Source organism: Pseudophryne corroboree, chromosome 11 (assembly GCF_028390025.1).
Source record: "Pseudophryne corroboree isolate aPseCor3 chromosome 11, aPseCor3.hap2, whole genome shotgun sequence".
Classification (NCBI taxonomy): Eukaryota; Metazoa; Chordata; class Amphibia; order Anura; family Myobatrachidae; genus Pseudophryne; species Pseudophryne corroboree.
The window spans coordinates 288962296-288981244 of NC_086454.1; the positions used below are offsets into that span (position 1 = coordinate 288962296).

At 48.1% G+C, this 18949-nt stretch overlaps 1 protein-coding gene across 1 annotated transcript in view; it reads left to right on the forward strand.

Moving 5' to 3' along the window:
* The window catches only part of LOC134969465 (carboxymethylenebutenolidase homolog), a 93929-nt gene that overhangs the window by 37077 nt on the left and 37903 nt on the right, over positions 1–18949 (forward strand). Inside the window, exon 3 of the mRNA XM_063945431.1 lies at positions 15360–15467. Within this exon, the coding sequence (XP_063801501.1) occupies positions 15360–15467 (108 nt within the window). The remainder of the gene's footprint in view (positions 1–15359; positions 15468–18949) is intronic.

Sequence of the window (18949 nt, forward strand, 5' to 3'; positions counted from 1 at the left end):
TATGTGCTTTGCCTTCCCTATCATCTACTCCATACTCTCTATAATGGCACCTAACCCTGGATTTCTGCTGTCCTGCTGTTTACTTGTGTGTTATGACCACTGATACAGCAATGTTTATAAACCATGTACTGTCCAACTTTGTCTTGTACTGTAAGTCACTGTTTCTTGTTTTGTTCATTTGTTGTATGTACTTTGTTAGGAGTTGCGGAACCCTTGTGGTGCCATATAAATAAAGGACAATAATAATAATAATACTAAGTTCTGAGCAATGTGCGAATCCTGGCTAGGTAGCAGAATGTGTTTGTTGATTGATAAAAAAAATCCTTTTGTCAACTAAATAGTAGGAAATATTGATAGGAATAAGGCCAAATCTTTTTCCAGTATAATTAAACACTAATGCTGGGATGCAATGAAGTCAGAGTTCGACGGCCATGTGGAATGCGGCCGGCCGACCTTGGACATCATTTTTAAAGGGACATTCATGTACAAGGCATGTTTTAGCCTTGTACTGTACATGACTGCCCCTTTAAAAAACCATCCAGGTTCGGCCGGCATCCCGGACTACATTACATCCCGGCCAACTAATGGGTTCCAGAGAGTAATCTTTGTTCTTCCAACCAGTATGTGAAACACGGAGGGCCAAGTATTGATCCATAGAATGATCTAGACACAGAAGAGGGCCTGATTATTATTAGTTGCATGCAGGTTGGATGTAATTGCAGGTAGCCCTTGGGAGACTGATTTACTACCTTATGCTAATGCAAGAATATGTTAGGATTGCAGAGGCTCATGCAATCTGCAAGCTGATCACCGTGCATTCTACTGAATTTATGCAAGTTACTGCAAGTTGCAAAAGGTCCGTCAGAAACAAACTTCCCTCACACATCAATCGCACAGAGCTTAGATAAATGACCGCAACACTCCTACAAGTCAGGACAGTTTTGTGCGATTGCATTGTCACTACCCAGTTCTGGACCCATAATGGCCTATGTTGCGCTGTATGCAAAAAAAATCAGCATTTGTGTCTGTGCACAATGATCCATCTGTCTCAGAATCAGTGAAACAACCGCAGCAGTAAAGATATTTGGCCATTAGATAAGCTAGGTGAGGAGCAACAGTAAAATTATGGCGTAAATTGATTTTGGGTTGGGAGTAAAGCAAAAAAGGTAAGTAAGTTTGCTCTGTGGGGTGGGGTAGATATAAAATGTGCAGCGGGATTTAGGCCGGGTACACACTAGAGAGATATTGGCCAAAGATCGTAGGGAGATATCGTCCGGATCATTCAGTGTGTATGGCCAATCTGCACGCTCCTGCGGTCGCATGCAATATCTTCCATGCCGTGCTGCATGGACAACTGGACACTGGAGGTAATTCCGAGTTGATCGCAGCAGGAACTTTGTTAGCAGTTGGGCAAAACCATGTGCACTGCAGGGGAGGCAGATATAACATGTGCAGAGAGAGTTAGATTTGGGTGGGGTGTGTTCAATCTGCAATCTAATTTGCAGTGTAAAAATAAAGCAGCCAGTATTTACCCTGCACAGAAACAAAATAACCCACCCAAATCTAACTCTCTCTGCACATGTTATATCTGCCTCCCCTGCAGTGCACATGGTTTGCCACCTCATGCATCATCGTTTCCTGGAAATCCAATCCCAACCCCCCCCCCCCGACACGAAGCAATGTTCATGTAAATAAAATGATGTACCATATTAATGAAATAGTAAATATGTATTTTATTAGAAATACACCAAATTTTGAAAAAACTGCTTTCATATGGACAAAAAGTCCAGAACAGTTTGGTACCCACCTTGGAATTTACTATGGTCTTTCTACATGGGTGTTTGACTAATGGAGACATACTATACCATCATTTTCTATTTTTGTTTTTCGTATATGTTTCTCCACCACACAATGGAGTGATACTCCGAATCTTTAAAGAGACATTGCACAGCGTGTGAGGAACAAGATCTATGACATAATGACACAGGAGGGGGCCACATATAAATCAGAGGTGTACATGAAATTAGAAGAGAAGAGAAAATAGCTGAAAATGGAGCACAACTTGCACAAGTGTGTGACAAACTAGTGTGATATCTTATAAGCAGCGCATTCAGTAGATGCTAAATTGAGAAGCTCATGAGGAGCGGTATATAAGACACATCAAGTAAATTAGGGAAGGGGGGTGGGGTGGAGTGGGACAAGGTCATTAACTTTACCAAAATTGCTGGCGCCCTGTGGTGCGGATGCGGATGCCGCCTATGCCAGGCTGTGCTCAGCAGCTACAGAGAGGCTGTAACATGCAGTCGTGCAGTGCCAGTGAGTGAGAGGTGCCGCTCAGTCTCACAGCGCGCCTGCACTGCACATTCTGGGGGCTGACGTGACGTCCGTCCCCTATGTGCGCACCGGCGCCGCCCCCAGCAGTCCCTCCGCAAACACTGGTTTGTGGTGTGGGCTAGAGGTGGAGGCGGAGCTCTCCACGTTAAGACTGACAGGTCTGTGTGTTGCCGGCCGCGCGCTGCACCTGCACTACACTCCCAGGGTCCCCTTATTCCGTGAGAATCCCAGAATCTGGGTGAGGGGGAAAGCCTCCTGGAGGATTGCCACCAAATCCTGGAGAATCCCTGATATCCGGGAGAGATGGCAATCCTAATTACATCGTTCTGAAGTGTACCACGGATACTCTATGTTAGCCTGTCGACCACCTTATCATACGGGTTTCTGAATACCTAGAACCCCCCACCCCCCCTTTTCCCTTATAGATCGATTGGTTTTTTTTTTTGTCTGAGATAGGAAAATCTCCAACTCTGTCTCTATGATGGCTCACCGCCCAAATACATCAGTGGCGGGCATGTGGCTGTATATTGCACTTGAACTGCAGCACAGTGGGGATTCATGTTTGTTAATTTACTGGCAAGTCTCTCACTTTTGCAGCCCTTGGTCCAATAATTTAAAAGGCTAAACTAGTCTGGTTTTGCCTTTTAACCACTTAACAGGTATGGTCAGACCACGTACGACTGCGCTGCCCCTATGTGTTGCCCAGTTTTTGATGAGGAGATCCGTTCTGCAGATGTTCATAATATAATTTCTCTAACGTCCTAGTGGATGCTGGGGACTCCGTAAGGACCATGGGAATAGAGGCTCCGCAGGAGACTGGGCACAACTATAAAGAAAGCTTTAGACTACTGGTGTGCACTGGCTCCTCCCACTATGACCCTCCTCCAGACTTCAGTTAGATTCTTGTGCCCGGCTGAGCTGGATGCACACTAGGGGCTCTCCTGAGCTCCTAGAAAGAAAGTATATTAGGTTTTTTATTTTCTCTGACGTCCTAGTGGATGCTGGGACTCCGTCAGGACCATGGGGAATAGCGGCTCCGCAGGAGACAGGGCACAAAATTTTAAAGTTTGACCACTAGGTGGTGTGTACTGGCTCCTCCCCCTATGACCCTCCTCCAAGCCTCAGTTAGGTTTTTGTGCCCGTCCGAGCAGGGTGCAATCTAGGTGGCTCTCCTAAAGAGCTGCTTAGAAAAAGTTTGTTAGGTTTTTTATTTTCAGTGAGTCCTGCTGGCAACAGGCTCACTGCAACGAGGGACTTAGGGGAGAAGAAGTGAACTCACCTGCGTGCAGGATGGATTTGCTTCTTAGGCTACTGGACACTAGCTCCAGAGGGACGATCACAGGTACAGCCTGGATGGGTCACCGGAGCCGCGTCGCTGACCCCCTTGCAGATGCCGAATAGAGAAGAGGTCCAGAAACCGGCGGCAGAAGACGTCTCAGTCTTCATGAGGTAGCGCACAGCACTGCAGCTGTGCGCCATTGCTCTCCGCACACTTCACACCAGCGGTCACTGAGGGTGCAGGGCGCTGGGGGGGGCGCCCTGGGCAGCAATGTAATATACCTATTCTGGCTAAAATATATCACATATGGCCCCTGGGGCTATATGGATGTATTTAACCCCTGCCAGGTTCCAAAAAAAACCGGGAGAAGAAGCCCGCCGAAAAGGGTGCGGGGCCTATTCTCCTCAGCACACAGCGCCATTTTCCTGCCCAGCTCCGCTGCGAGGAAGGCTCCCAGGACTCTCCCCTGCACTGCACTACAGAAACAGGGTAAAAACAGAGAGGGGGGGCACTTATTGGCGATATTTATAATATTTCAGCTGCTATAAAGGGAACACACTTATTAAGGTTGTCCCTATATATATTTTTTAGCGCTTGGGTGTGTGCTGGCAAACTCTCCCTCTGTCTCCCCAAAGGGCTAGTGGGGTCCTGTCTTCTATCAGAGCATTCCCTGTGTGTCTGCTGTGTGTCGGTACGTGTGTGTCGACATGTATGAGGACGATGTTGGCGTGGAGGCGGAGCAATTGCCTGTAATGGTGATGTCACCCCCTAGGGAGTCGACACCAGAATGGATGGCTTTGTTTATGGAATTACGGGATAGTGTCAGCACGCTACAAAAGTCGGTTGACGACATGAGACAGCCGGCAAACCAGTTAGTACCTGTCCAGGCGTCTCAGACACCGTCAGGGGCTGTAAAACGCCCTTTACCTCAGTCGGTCGACACAGACCCAGACACTGACACTGAATCCAGTGTCGACGGTGAAGAAACAAACGTATTTTCCAGTAGGGCCACACGTTATATGATCACGGCAATGAAGGAGGCTTTGCATATCTCTGATACTGCAAGTACCACAAAAAGGGGTATTATGTGGGGTGTGAAAAAACTACCGATAGTTTTTCCTGAATCAGAGGAACTGAATGAAGTGTGTGATGAAGCGTGGGTTACCCCAGATAGAAAACTGCTAATTTCAAAGAAGTTATTGGCATTATACCCTTTCCCGCCAGAGGTTAGGGCGCGCTGGGAAACACCTCCTAGGGTGGATAAGGCGCTCACACGCTTATCAAAGCAAGTGGCGTTACCGTCTCCTGATACGGCCGCCCTCAAGGATCCAGCTGATAGGAGGCTGGAGAATACATTAAAAAGTATATACACACATACGGGTGTTATACTGAGACCAGCAATCGCCTCAGCCTGGATGTGCAGTGCTGGCGTGGCTTGGTCGGAGTCACTGTCTGAAAATATTGATACCCTGGATAGGGACAGTATTTTACTGACTATAGAGCAGTTAAAGGATGCATTTCTTTATATGCGAGATGCACAGATATTTGCACTCTGGCATCAAGAGTAAGTGCGATGTCCATATCTGCCAGAAGAAGTTTATGGACGCGCCAGTGGTCAGGTGATGCGGATTCCAAACGACATATGGAAGTATTGCCGTATAAGGGGGAGGAATTATTTGGGGTCGGTCTATCGGATCTGGTGGCCACGGCAACGGCCGGAAAATCCACCTTTTTACCCCAGGTCACCTCCCAGCAAGGTGGACCCCTGGATCCTGCAGGTAGTATCTCAGGGTTACAGGTTGGAATTCGAGAAGTCCCCTCCTCGCCGTTTCCTAAAGTCTGCTTTGCCAACGTCTCCCTCCGACAGGGCGACGGTATTGGAGGCCATTCACAAGCTGTATTCTCAGCAGGTGATAGTCAAGGTACCCCTCCTACAACAGGGACAGGGGTATTACTCCACGCTATTTGTGGTACCGAAGCCGGACGGCTCGGTAAGACCGATTCTAAATCTAAAATCTCTGAACCTGTACATACAAAAATTCAAGTTCAAGATGGAGTCACTCAGAGCAGTGATAGCGAATCTGGAAGAAGGGGATTTTATGGTGTCCTTGGACATCAAGGATGCTTACCTTCATGTTCCAATTTGTCCTTCACACCAAGGGTACCTCAGGTTCGTGGTCCAAAACTGTCATTATCAGTTTCAGACGCTGCCGTTTGGATTGTCCACGGCACCCCGGGTCTTTACCAAGGTAATGGCCGAAATGATGATCCTTCTTCGAAGAGAAGGCGTCTTAATTATCCCTTACTTGGACGATCTCCTGATAAGGGCAAGATCCAGAGAACAGCTGGAGGTCGGAGTAGCACTAACCCAAGTAGTGCTCCAACAACACGGGTGGATTCTGAATTTTCCAAAATCCCAACTGATCCCGACGACACGTCTGTTGTTCCTAGGGATGATTCTGGACACTGTTCAGAAAAAGGTATTTCTTCCGGAGGAGAAAGCCAGGGAGTTATCCGATCTAGTCAGGAACCTCCTAAAACCAGGAAAAGTATCTGTGCATCAATGCACAAGAGTCCTGGGAAAAATGGTAGCTTCTTACGAAGCGATTCCATTCGGCAGATTCCATGCACAAACTTTTCAGTGGGATCTGCTGGACAAATGGTCCGGATCGCATCTGCAGATGCATCAGCGGATAAAATTGTCCACAAGGACAAGAGTGTCTCTGCTATGGTGGTTGCAGAGTGCTCATCTGTTAGAGGGCCGCAGATTCGGCATACAGAACTGGGTCCTAGTGACCACGGATGCCAGCCTGAGAGGCTGGGGAGCGGTCACACAGGGAAGAAACTTCCAGGGCGTGTGGTCAAGCCTGGAGACGTCTCTTCACATAAATATACTGGAGCTAAGAGCAATCTACAATGCTCTAAGCCTGGCAAAACCTCTGCTTCAGGGTCAGCCGGTGTTGATTCAGTCGGACAACATCACGGCAGTCGCCCACGTAAACAGACAGGGCGGCACAAGAAGCAGGAGGGCAATGGCAGAAGCTGCAAGGATTCTCCGCTGGGCAGAAAATCATGTGTTAGCACTGTCAGCTGTGTTCATCCCGGGAGTGGACAACTGGGAAGCAGACTTCCTCAGCAGACACGATCTGCACCCGGGAGAGTGGGGACTTCATCCAGAAGTCTTCCACATGATTGTGGTCCATTGGGAAAGACCAATGGTGGACATGATGGCGTCCCGCCTCAACAAAAAACTGGACAGGTATTGCGCCAGGTCAAGAGACCCTCAGGCAATAGCTGTAGACGCTCTGGTAACACCATGGGTGTACCAGTCAGTGTATGTGTTTCCTCCTCTGCCTCTCATACCAAAAGTACTGAGAATTATACGGCAAAGGGGAGTAAGAACGATACTCGTGGCTCCGGATTGGCCAAGAAGAACTTGGTACCCGGAACTTCAGGAGATGCTCACGGAAGATCCGTGGCCTCTACCTCTAAGACGGGACCTGCTTCAGCAGGGACCGTGTCTATTCCAAGACTTACCGCGGCTGCGTTTGACGGCATGGCGGTTGAACGCCGAATCCTAAGGGAAAAAGGCATTCCGGAAGAGGTCATCCCTACCCTGGTAAAAGCCAGGAAGGAGGTGACTGCACAACATTATCACCGCATTTGGAGAAAATATGTTGCGTGGTGTGAGGCCAGGAAGGCCCCGACGGAGGAATTTCAACTGGGTCGATTCCTACATTTCCTGCAAACAGGATTGTCTATGGGCCTCAAATTAGGGTCCATTAAGGTTCAAATTTCGGCCCTGTCGATTTTCTTCCAGAAAGAATTGGCTTCAGTTCCTGAAGTCCAGACTTTTGTAAAAGGAGTACTACATATACAGCCCCCGGTTGTGCCCCCAGTGGCACCGTGGGATCTTAATGTAGTTTTGGATTTTCTCAAATCCCATTGGTTTGAGCCACTCAAATCGGTGGATTTGAAATATCTTACATGGAAAGTAACCATGCTACTGGCCCTGGCTTCAGCCAGGAGAGTGTCAGAATTGGCGGCTTTATCGTATAAAAGCCCATATCTGATTTTCCATTCGGACAGGGCAGAACTGCGGACGCGTCCTCACTTTCTGCCTAAGGTGGTTTCAGCGTTTCACCTGAACCAGCCTATTGTGGTGCCTGCGGCTACTAGCGATTTGGAGGATTCCAAGTTGCTGGACGTTGTCAGAGCATTGAAAATATATATATTTCAAGGACGGCTGGAGTCAGAAAATCTGACTCGCTGTTTATACTGTATGCACCCAACAAGCTGGGTGCTCCTGCTTCTAAGCAGACGATTGCTCGTTGGATTTGTAGCACAATTCAACTTGCACATTCTGGGGCAGGCCTGCCACAGCCTAAATCTGTAAAGGCCCATTCCACAAGGAAGGTGGGCTCATCTTGGGCGGCTGCCCGAGGGGTCTCGGCATTACAACTCTGCCGAGCAGCTACGTGGTCAGGGGAGAACACGTTTGTAAAATTCTACAAATTTGATACCCTGGCTAAGGAGGACCTGGAGTTCTCTCATTCGGTGCTGCAGAGTCATCCGCACTCTCCCGCCCGTTTGGGAGCTTTGGTATAATCCCCATGGTCCTGACGGAGTCCCAGCATCCACTAGGACGTCAGAGAAAATAAGATTTTACTTACCGATAAATCTATTTCTCGTAGTCCGTAGTGGATGCTGGGCGCCCATCCCAAGTGCGGATTGTCTGCAATACTTGTACATAGTTATTGTTACAAAAAAATCGGGTTGTTATTGTTGTGAGCCGTCTGTTCAGAGGCTTCTACGTTTGTCATACTGTTAACTGGGTTCAGATCACAAGTTGTACGGTGTGATTGGTGTGGCTGGTATGAGTCTTACCCGGGATTCAAAATCCTTCCTTATTGTGTACGCTCGTCCGGGCACAGTATCCTAACTGAGGCTTGGAGGAGGGTCATAGGGGGAGGATCCAGTACACACCACCTAGTGGTCAAACTTTTAAATTTTGTGCCCTGTCTCCTGCGGAGCCGCTATTCCCCATGGTCCTGACGGAGTCCCAGCATCCACTACGGACTACGAGAAATAGATTTATCGGTAAGTAAAATCTTATTTTACAGTGAGATCTGCGGGCAATAGACTCACTGCAGCGAGGGACTAAGGGGAGAAGAAGCGAACCTACCTAACAGGTGGTAGTTTGGGCTTCTTAGGCTACTGGACACCATTAGCTCCAGAGGGATCGACCGCAGGACCCGACCTTGGTGTTCGTTCCCGGAGCCGAGCCGCAGTCCCCCTTACAGAGCCAGAAGCGTGAAGAGGTCTGGAAAATCGGCGGCAGAAGACTTCGGTCTTCACCAAGGTAGCGCACAGCACTGCAGCTGTGCGCCATTGCTCCTCATGTACACCTCACACTCCGGTCACTGATGGGTGCAGGGCGCTTAGGACACCTTGGCTGGCAAATCTACATCATATATAGTCCTAGAGGCTATATAGATGTAAAAATACCCCTGCCAGTATTCCAGAAAAAGCGGGAGAAGTCCGCCGGAAAAGGGGCGGGGCCATCTCCCTCAGCACACTGGCGCCATTTTTCCCTCACAGCTCCGCTGGAAGGAAGCTCCCTGGCTCTCCCCTGCAGTCTGCAAGCTACAGAAGGGTAAAAAAGAGAGGGGGGGGGGGCACTAAATTTAGGCGCAGGATATATATATATATAAAAAGCAGCTATAAGGGAAAACACTCATTTATAGTGGGATCCCTGTGTTATATAGCGCTCTGGTGTGTGCTGGCATACTCTCTCTCTGTCTCCCCAAAGGGCTTTGTGGGGTCCTGTCCTCTGTCAGAGCATTCCCTGTGTGTTTGCGGTGTGTCGGTACGGCTGTGTCGACATGTTTGATGAGGAGGCTTATGTGGAGGCGGAGCAGATGCCTGTAAATGTGATGTCACCCCCTGCGGGGTCGACACCTGAGTGGATGGTGCTGTGGAAGGAATTACGCGACAGTGTCGACTCCTTGCATAAAAGGTTTGACGACATACCAAATGTGGGACAGCCGGCTTCTCAGCCTGTGCCTGCCCAGGCGTCTCAAAAGCCATCAGGGGCTCTAAAACGCCCGCTACCTCAGATGGCAGACACAGATGTCGACACGGATACTGACTCCAGTGTCGACGACGATGAGACTAATGTAACTTCCAGTAGGGCCACACGTTACATGATTGAGGCAATGAAAAATGTGTTGCACATTTCTGATGTTACCCCCGGTACCACAAAAAATGGTATTATGTTTGGAGAGAAAAAACTACCAGTAGCTTTTCCTCCATCTGAGGAGTTAAATGAAGTATGTGAAGAAGCGTGGGCTTCCCCTGATAAGAAGCTGGTAATTTCTAAGAGGTTACTAATGGCGTACCCTTTCCCGCCAGAGGATAGGTCACGTTGGGAAACATCCCCTAGAGTGGATAAAGCGCTCACACGCTTGTCAAAGAAGGTGGCACTACCGTCTCCGGATACGGCCGCCCTGAAGGAATCTGCTGATAGGAAGCAGGAGGCTATCATGAAATCTATATATACACACACAGGTGTTATACTGAGACCAGCTATTGCTTCAGCATGGATGTGCAGTGCTGCAGCTGCATGGTCAGATTCCCTGTCAGAAAATATTGATACCCTAGACAGGGACACTATATTGCTAACCGTAGAGCATATAAAAGACGCACTTTTATACATGAGGGATACACAGAGGGATATTTGCCGGCTGGCATCCAAAATTAGTGCAATGTCCATTTCTGCCAGGAGAGGGTTATGGACTCGGCAGTGGACAGGTGATGCAGATTCCAAAAGGCACATGGAAGTTCTGCCTTATAAGGGTGAGGGCAACAGCTGGGAAGTCTACATTTTTACCCCATGTTCCCTCACAGCCAAAGAAAGCACCGTATTATCAGGTACAGTCCTTTCGGCCCAATAGGGGCAAGCGGGTTAAAGGCGCGTCCTTTCTGCCCAGAGGCAGAGGTAGGGGGAAAAAGCTGCAGCATACAGCCAGTTCCCAGGAGCAAAAGTCCTCCCCCGCTTCCTCTAAGTCCACAGCATGATGCTGGGGCTCCACAGGCGGAGCCAGGTACGGTGGGGGCCCGTCTCAAATATTTCAGCAATCAGTGGGCTCGCTCACGGGTGGATCCCTGAATTTTTCAGATAGTATCTCAGGGGTACAAGCTGGAATTCGAGACGTCTCCCCCCCGCCGTTTCCTCAAATCTGCCTTGCCAACCACTCCCTCAGGCAGGGAGGCAGTGTTACAGGCAATTCACAAGCTGTATTCACAACAGGTGATAGTAAAGGTACCCCTACTTCAACAAGGACGGGGTTACTATTCCACAATGTTTGTAGTACCGAAACCGGACGGTTCGGTGAGACCCATTTTAAATTTGAAATCCTTGAACACATATATAAAAAAATTCAAGTTCAAGATGGAATCGCTCAGGGCGGTTATTGCAAGCCTGGACGAGGGGGATTACATGGTATCACTGGACATCAAGGATGCTTACCTGCATGTCCCCATTTACCATCCTCACCAGGAGTACCTCAGATTTGTGGTACAGGATTGTCATTACCAATTCCAGACGTTGCCGTTCGGTCTATCCACGGCTCCGAGGGTCTTTACCAAGGTAATGGCCGAAATGATGATACTCCTTCGAAAGAAGGGAGTTTTAATTATCCGTACTTGGACGATCTCCTGATAAAGGCGAGGTCCAGAGAGCAGTTGTTGGTCGGGGTAGCACTATCTCGGGAGGTGCTACAACAGCACGGCTGGATTCTAAATATTCCAAAGTCACAGCTGGTCCCTACGACACGTCTACTGTTCCTGGGGATGGTTCTGGACACAGAACAGAAAAAAGTGTTTCTCCCGGAGGAGAAGGCCAAGGAGCTGTCATCTCTAGTCAGAGGCCTTCTAAAACCAAAACAGGTGTCGGTGCATCACTGCACGCGGATCCTGGGAAAGATGGTAGCTTCCTACGAAGCGAGTCCATTCGGCAGGTTTCATGCAAGTACCTTTCAGTGGGACCTGTTGGACAAGTGGTCCGGATCGCATCTTCAGATGCATCGGCTGATAACCCTGTCTCCAAGGACAAGGGTGTCTCTGCTGTGGTGGCTGCAGAGTGCTCATCTTCAAGAGGGCCGCAGATTCAGCATACAGGGCTGGGTCCTGGTGACCACGGATGCCAGCCTTCGAGGCTGGGGGGCAGTCACACAGGGAAGAAACTTCCAAGGACTATGGTCAAGTCAGGAGACTTCCCTGCACATAAATATTCTGGAACTGAGGGCCATTTACAATGCCCTAAGTCAGGCAAAACCCCTGCTTCAAAACCAGCCGGTACTGATCCAGTCAGACAACATCACGGCGGTCGCCCATGTAAATCGACAGGGCGGCACGAGAAGCAGGACGGCAATGGCAGAAGCCACAAGGATTCTCCGATGGGCGGAAAATCACGTGTTAGCACTGTCAGCAGTGTTCATTCCGGGAGTGGACAACTGGGAAGCAGACTTCCTCAGCAGGCACGACCTCCACCCGGGAGAGTGGGGACTTCATCCAGAAGTCTTTCAAATGATTGTAAACCGTTGGAAAAGGCCACAGGTGGACATGATGGCGTCCCGCCTAAACAAAAAGCTATAAAAGTATTGCGCCAGGTCGAGAGACCCGCAGGCGATAGCTTTGGACGCTCTAGTGACACCGTGGGTGTACCGGTCGGTTTATGTGTTCCCTCCTCTTCCTCTCATACCAAAGGTACTGAGGATAATAAGGAGAAGAGGAGTAAGAACTATACTTATTGTTCCGGATTGGCCAAGAAGAGCTTGGTACCCGGAACTTCAAGAAATGATGTCAGAGGACCCATGGCCTCTACCGCTCAGACAAGACCTGCTGCAGCAGGGGCCCTGTCTGTTCCAAGACTTACCGCGGCTGCGTTTGACGGCATGGCGGTTGAACACCGGATCCTGAAGGAAAAGGGCATTCCGGAGGAAGTCATTCCTACGCTGATTAAAGCTAGGAAAGAAGTAACCGCAAACCATTATCACCGCATATGGCGAAAATATGTTGCGTGGTGTGAGGCCAGGAAGGCCCCAATGGAGGAATTTCAGCTGGGCTATTTCCTGCACTTCCTACAGTCAGGGGTGACTATGGGCCTTAAATTGGGTTCCATTAAGGTCCAGATTTCGGCTCTATCGATTTTCTTCCAGAGAGAACTGGCTTCACTACCTGAAGTTCAGACTTTTGTTAACGGAGTGCTGCATATTCAGCCCCCTTTTGTGCCTCCAGTGGCACCTTGGGATCTCAACGTGGTGTTGGATTTCCCAAAGTCACATTGGTTTGAGCCACTGAAAACCGTGGATTTGAAATATCTCACGTGGAAAGTGGTCATGTTGTTGGCCTTGGCTTCGGCCAGGCGTGTGGCGTGTATCAGAATTGGCGGCTTTGTCATGTAAAAGCCCTTATCTGATTTTCCATATGGATAGGGCAGAATTGAGGACTCGTCCCCAGTTTCTCCCCAAAGTGGTATCAGCTTTTCATCTGAACCAACTATCGTGGTGCCTGCGGCTACAAATGACTTGGAGGCTTTCAAGTTGTTGGACGTAGTCAGGGCCCTGAAAATCTATGTTTCCAGGACAGCTGGAGTCAGAAAGACTGACTCGCTCTTTATCCTGTATGCGCCCAACAAGTTGGGTGCACCTGCTTCAAAGCAGACTATTGCTCGCTGGATCTGTAGTACGATTCAGCTTGCACATTCTGCGGCTGGACTGCCGCATCCTAAATCAGTGAAAGCCCATTCCATGAGGAAGGTGGGCTCTTCTTGGGCGGCTGCCCGAGGGGTCTCAGCTCTTCAACTTTGCCGAGCAGCTACTTGGTCAGGGTCAAACACGTTTGCTAAATTCTACAAGTTTGACACCCTGGCTGAGGAGGACCTAGAGTTTGCCCATTCGGTGCTGCAGAGTCATCCGCACTCTCCCGCCCGTTTGGGAGCTTTGGTATAATCCCCATGGTCCTTACGGAGTCCCCAGCATCCACTAGGACGTTAGAGAAAATAAGAATTTACTCACTGGTAATTCTATTTCTCGTAGTCCGTAGTGGATGCTGGGCGTCCATCCCAAGTGCGGATTGTCTGCAATACTTGTATATAGTTATTGCTTAACTAAAGGGTTATTGTTGAGCCATCTGTTGAGAGGCTCAGTTGTTATCATACTGTTAACTGGGTATTGTATCACGAGTTATACGGTGTGATTGGTGTGGCTGGTATGAGTCTTACCCGGGATTCAAAATCCTTCCTTATTGTGTCAGCTCTTCCGGGCACAGTATCCTAACTGAAGTCTGGAGGAGGGTCATAGTGGGAGGAGCCAGTGCACACCAGTAGTCTAAAGCTTTCTTTATAGTTGTGCCCAGTCTCCTGCGGAGTCGCTATTCCCATGGTCCTTACGGAGTCCCCAGCATCCACTACGGACTACGAGAAATAGAATTACCGGTGAGTAAATTCTTATTATTTCATTATTTAAAAAAATACTTTTTAAACTATAATAAATAAAACAATTTTTTAACACAATGTTATGAACGGTTTTGAAGGGACAAATCGTCAGTTAAGTGATAAAATGATTGCCCTATTAACATATTAGCCAGACTCTCCAGAAACTCGCTGATGCCTGCATTGTGCAGGCTATTACATTTACCCCAAATCATGGCCCTCATTCCGAGTTGATCGCTCGCAAGGCGATTTTAGCAGAGTTACACACGCTAAGCCGCCGCCTACTGGGAGTGAATCTTAGCTTCTTAAAATTGCGACCGATGTATTCGCAATATTGCGATTACTAACTACTTAGCAGTTTCAGAGTAGCTTCAGACTTACTCTGCCTGTGCGATCAGTTCAGTGCTTGTCGTTCCTGTTTTGACGTCACAAACACACCCAGCGTTCGCCCGGACACTCCCCCGTTTCCCCGGCCACTCCTGCGTTTTTTCCGGAAACGGTAGCGTTTTTTCCCGCACGCCCATAAAACGGCCTGTTTCCGCCCAGTAACACCCATTTCCTGTCAATCACATTACGATCGCCGGAGCGATGAAAAAGCCGTGAGTAAAAATACTATCTCCATTGTAAAATTACTTGGCGCAGTCGCAGTGCGAATATTGCGCATGCGTACTAAGCGGAATTTCACTGCGATGCGATGAAAAATACCGAGCGATCAACTCGGAATGAGGGCCCATGTGTCTTTAAAAAAACAAAACCTTGTGCACAAGAAGCATGATGAAACGTATGATACCTTGTAGATGTGGATATATGGGGGTAATTCTGAGTTGATTGCAGCAGCAAGTTTGTTAGCAATTGGGCAAAACCATGTGCACTGCAGGGGGGGCAGATATAACATTTGCAGAGAGAGTTAGATTTGGGTGGGTTATTTTGTTTCTGTGCAGGGTAAATACTGGCTGCTTTATTTTTACACTGCAATTTAGATTTCAGTTTGAATACACCCCACCCAAATCTATCTCTCTCTGCAAATGTTATATCTGCCCCCCCTGCAGTGCACATGGTTTTGCCCAACTGCTAACATATTTGCTGCTGCGATCAACTCAGAATTAGGCCCTATGTACTGTAGATGTGAAGATCTTAACATGCTTGATTGGCAAATTGTTTTCTTTTTTACTGCTATATCCGTTACATGCCAGAAAATCATGTCTTTAAATGTTCTAATATATAATATGTTTTTCTTTCTCACGGTTATAGTGCTATCCTTCCTGATTTTTTCAAGGGACAAGAACCTTGGAAAACAACCAATGATCGATCTAAATTTTTTGAATGGCTTGACACTCGGCCAGCAAATGACACATACAAGTAAGACTAATCAGTTCTAAACTGATAACCTATTATTTGCTTTTACTCTATGTCTCTAAATATAGTTATTGTCTATAATTATTAAGCATTTAACTATCACAATCTTAGCCACCTACTTCTCTGATACTTCAAATCCAGGAGACCAGGTGATGGAGAGACTTGTTGGTGTGTCAGGGTTGTGGTACAGAAGATCTACAGTAACTAGACAGTCATTTGGTCGACTCCATATGCATTAGGTCAAAAGGTCAACAGGTAAAACGTAGACAGTAGTTAAGGTCAACAGAGTCTAAAGGTCGACATGAAAGTGATCGACACAAGTTATTTTAAAATATCAGCAATGTGTCTATAAACAATAAGATAGTTTTTCAGTCTGCTGGATTGCATATATTACACACTGCTTTCATAAATTAAGCTTTATTGTTTGCTTAAAAAACCCAGAAGGTGAGAATAAAAGACTGAATGACTAAATAAACAGGTTGAATGCAAAAACCAATATACATACAGGGACTCATTTAGCACTGGACACATTTGCTCTGTGACTATTCCTAGGAATGTTTCCAAAAGGTACCAAATACCCCAAAATGTTAAATGAGTTCTAGGTGGCAGCACATTGTTGGCTGCGTGTAGAATATTACTTCCAGATCCAAACTACCAATTTGTTCCAAATCTCTTTGGTACAGGGCTTGGACAATGGCATTTTATAGCAATAGGTGCCATATCCAGTCAGTGTTTCATAGCAAAGGTACTAAACTGTGTTTCACTGGTGGAAATTTCACCCTTCCAGCACCCATTAACATTTTCATCCACCCTATCAGCTCCCATAAAGATATGTCCACACAGAAACCATCTACCTATCAGAGCCGTAACTAAGGGGGGGGGGGGGCTATGTGACCTGGGCGCCGGATTGGAGGGGGCGCCGCAATGCTTACACCCCCTCTGAGTCCCGATGCGCACAGGTAGAGATGGCTACTGACTCTCTGTCTCAACACAGTGACTCGAATCATCAGGAAGTGTGAATGACTCGAGTCACTCACTGTTTCATGAGTCGAGACAGCAGCAGCAGCAGCTTCTCTCAGACAGAGGGAGGAAACTCTGTGTCCTGTGTCCTTCAGTCAGTGTGTTCTGCTGTCTTTAGCTGTGATTGGCCAGAGGCTATACCAGGTGACACCCAGTGGGAGGGGGGAGGGAGCAGTCACGACTCACCAGTCAGTGAGTGCTGTGCTGCTGTGCCTGATCCATGTCATGAATCATGATTCATCCTGAGTCTGCCAGTGAGGGAGACAGTTGTACACTGTGTAGACTCAGTGACTCAGTGAATGGATCTGATTCATCCTGAGTCTGCCAGTGAGTGAGACAGTTGTACACTGTGTAGACTCAGTGACTCAGTGAATGAATCTGATTCATGCAACAGGAGGTGGAGCCCCTGTGGTACAGGGCTCTCGGCTCAGTGCTCACTGATCCTGCTCAGTGTGATTGTGGGTGGCAAACTCCCTGGAGGCTAGATAGTGGATAATATAATAAATCCAAGGCCACCTAAAATCATCCAATCAGCAAAGTATGCAAGATAAAAAAAAAAAAAACGTTTTTATTTGGTTTAGTTACAGAATGAATGATGTGTTTCATGGCTGTTAAGCTTTCTCTCCTCAGCCAAAAGTAATGTCATATTCTATAACTAGTATGCAATAAGTGGTTATTAATAATATATCAACATAACAGTAAATCTATGTTAACATATTATTAACAATCAGGGCATAAGCAGCTGCCTCCCCCAGATACACTGTACAATCACTGCAGCTGAATAACTCCATGAGTCCAGCACTGATCCTCCAGCACTGGCAACTCACTGATTCATGTGCAGTCTCTGCAACACATTCCACTACAGATGAGTCATGACTCATGTGCCGAGACACTGACTCCAGACACTTCACTGAACTGAGTCATGTGTCTCAGCTCAGCTCAGTGAATCACTTTGCCCATGACTACGCACAGGTCCCTTCGTCGGAGCAGCACAAGGCTGCCGTGTGATGAAACTGAAAATAAACTACAGCTCCCAGAAGCCCTTGCTGCGGGAGCTGTAGTTTACTTTCAGTTTCTTCTATGTGGACATTCGTGTGCTACCTGTTGTGCCCTAAGAGGGGGCACAGGGAACAAGTTACCCCAGCCCCCCCTGCTGCCTTTGATCACCGCAGCAGTGCACTATTGCACTGCTAAGCTGGAAAAATGAATAACTGCAGCCTAAGGTCCGAAAAAGGGGCGGAGCTACACGGCACCATACTCACAGTGACAGGCCAGCCAGCACCATCGAAGAGAGGAGCACAGCACAGCCTAAATAGTGAGTGTGACACAGTGAAGGGGCACTGTATGTGTGTGCAACTACTACATGTGTGTGTATGAATGTGTTGTGCATGTGTGTGACTATGTGAATAGGTGTGTCACTACATATCTGTATGCGTGCTTGTGTGTCACTGTATCTATGTATGTATGTAGTATGTGTGACTATGTATGTATACAGGTGTGTGACTATGTATGTGAGTGAATGTATGCGTGCGTGTATGTGTTTAGATGTGTGACAGTATGTATGTGTGTGATTTTACATATGTATCAATGTATGGGGTATTATTTCCTTTTTCATTTCATCTGTAGCCCAAATGTCTAACTAAGGTGGTCATTCCGAGTTGATCGCACGTAGCAACTTTTTGCAGCCCGTGCGATCAACTAGACACCGCCTATGGGGGAGTGAATTTTAGCATAGCATGGCTGTGATCACTTGTGCAGCCTGGTATGCTAAAAAAGTTTTGTGTAAAACAATACTAGCCCTGCAGTTACTTACCCTGTGCGATCGATCCAGCGATGAAGGTCCTGGAATTGACATCAGACATCCGCCCCCCAAACGCCTGGACACACCTGCGTTCGGATCTCCACTTCCGGAAAACGGTGAGTTGACGCCCCAAAACGCCTTCCTCCTGGCAATCTTCTTGCAGTTGCCGCTGAGACCGCTTTCTTCATACGTGGCGTCACTGCCTGGAGACTGCCATCACTGGGCAATGACGCGCCTGCACAATGCGGCCGCCGCACACGCACAGTTCCGACCCGTTCGCACCGCTGCAATGAACCGCAGCGTGCGAACGGGTCGGAATGACTCCCTGAGTCCAGCTAAATGTCTAGAAAAGAAGCTATATAGCAGCTACCAGCCCTTTGCTCTCATGGAGTATATATGGGTTGGGGTTACGTGGCCGGTGCACGGTCAGCATACCGACACCAGGATCCCGGACGCCAGAATGCCGTCAGGGGGTGAGTGTAAAAAAGCCCATTGTGGGCTTCGCTGCGCTGGCCACAGGTTCTATTCCCGCTCTATGGGCGTCGTGGACACCCATGAGTGGAAATAGCCCGTTAGCTGGTACTGGCTGATGGCATTGTCAGCCTTCTCACAGAGTTACACATGGTGGTGGGTTGGTTGTATGTGCGTGTGTATGTGAGTGTGT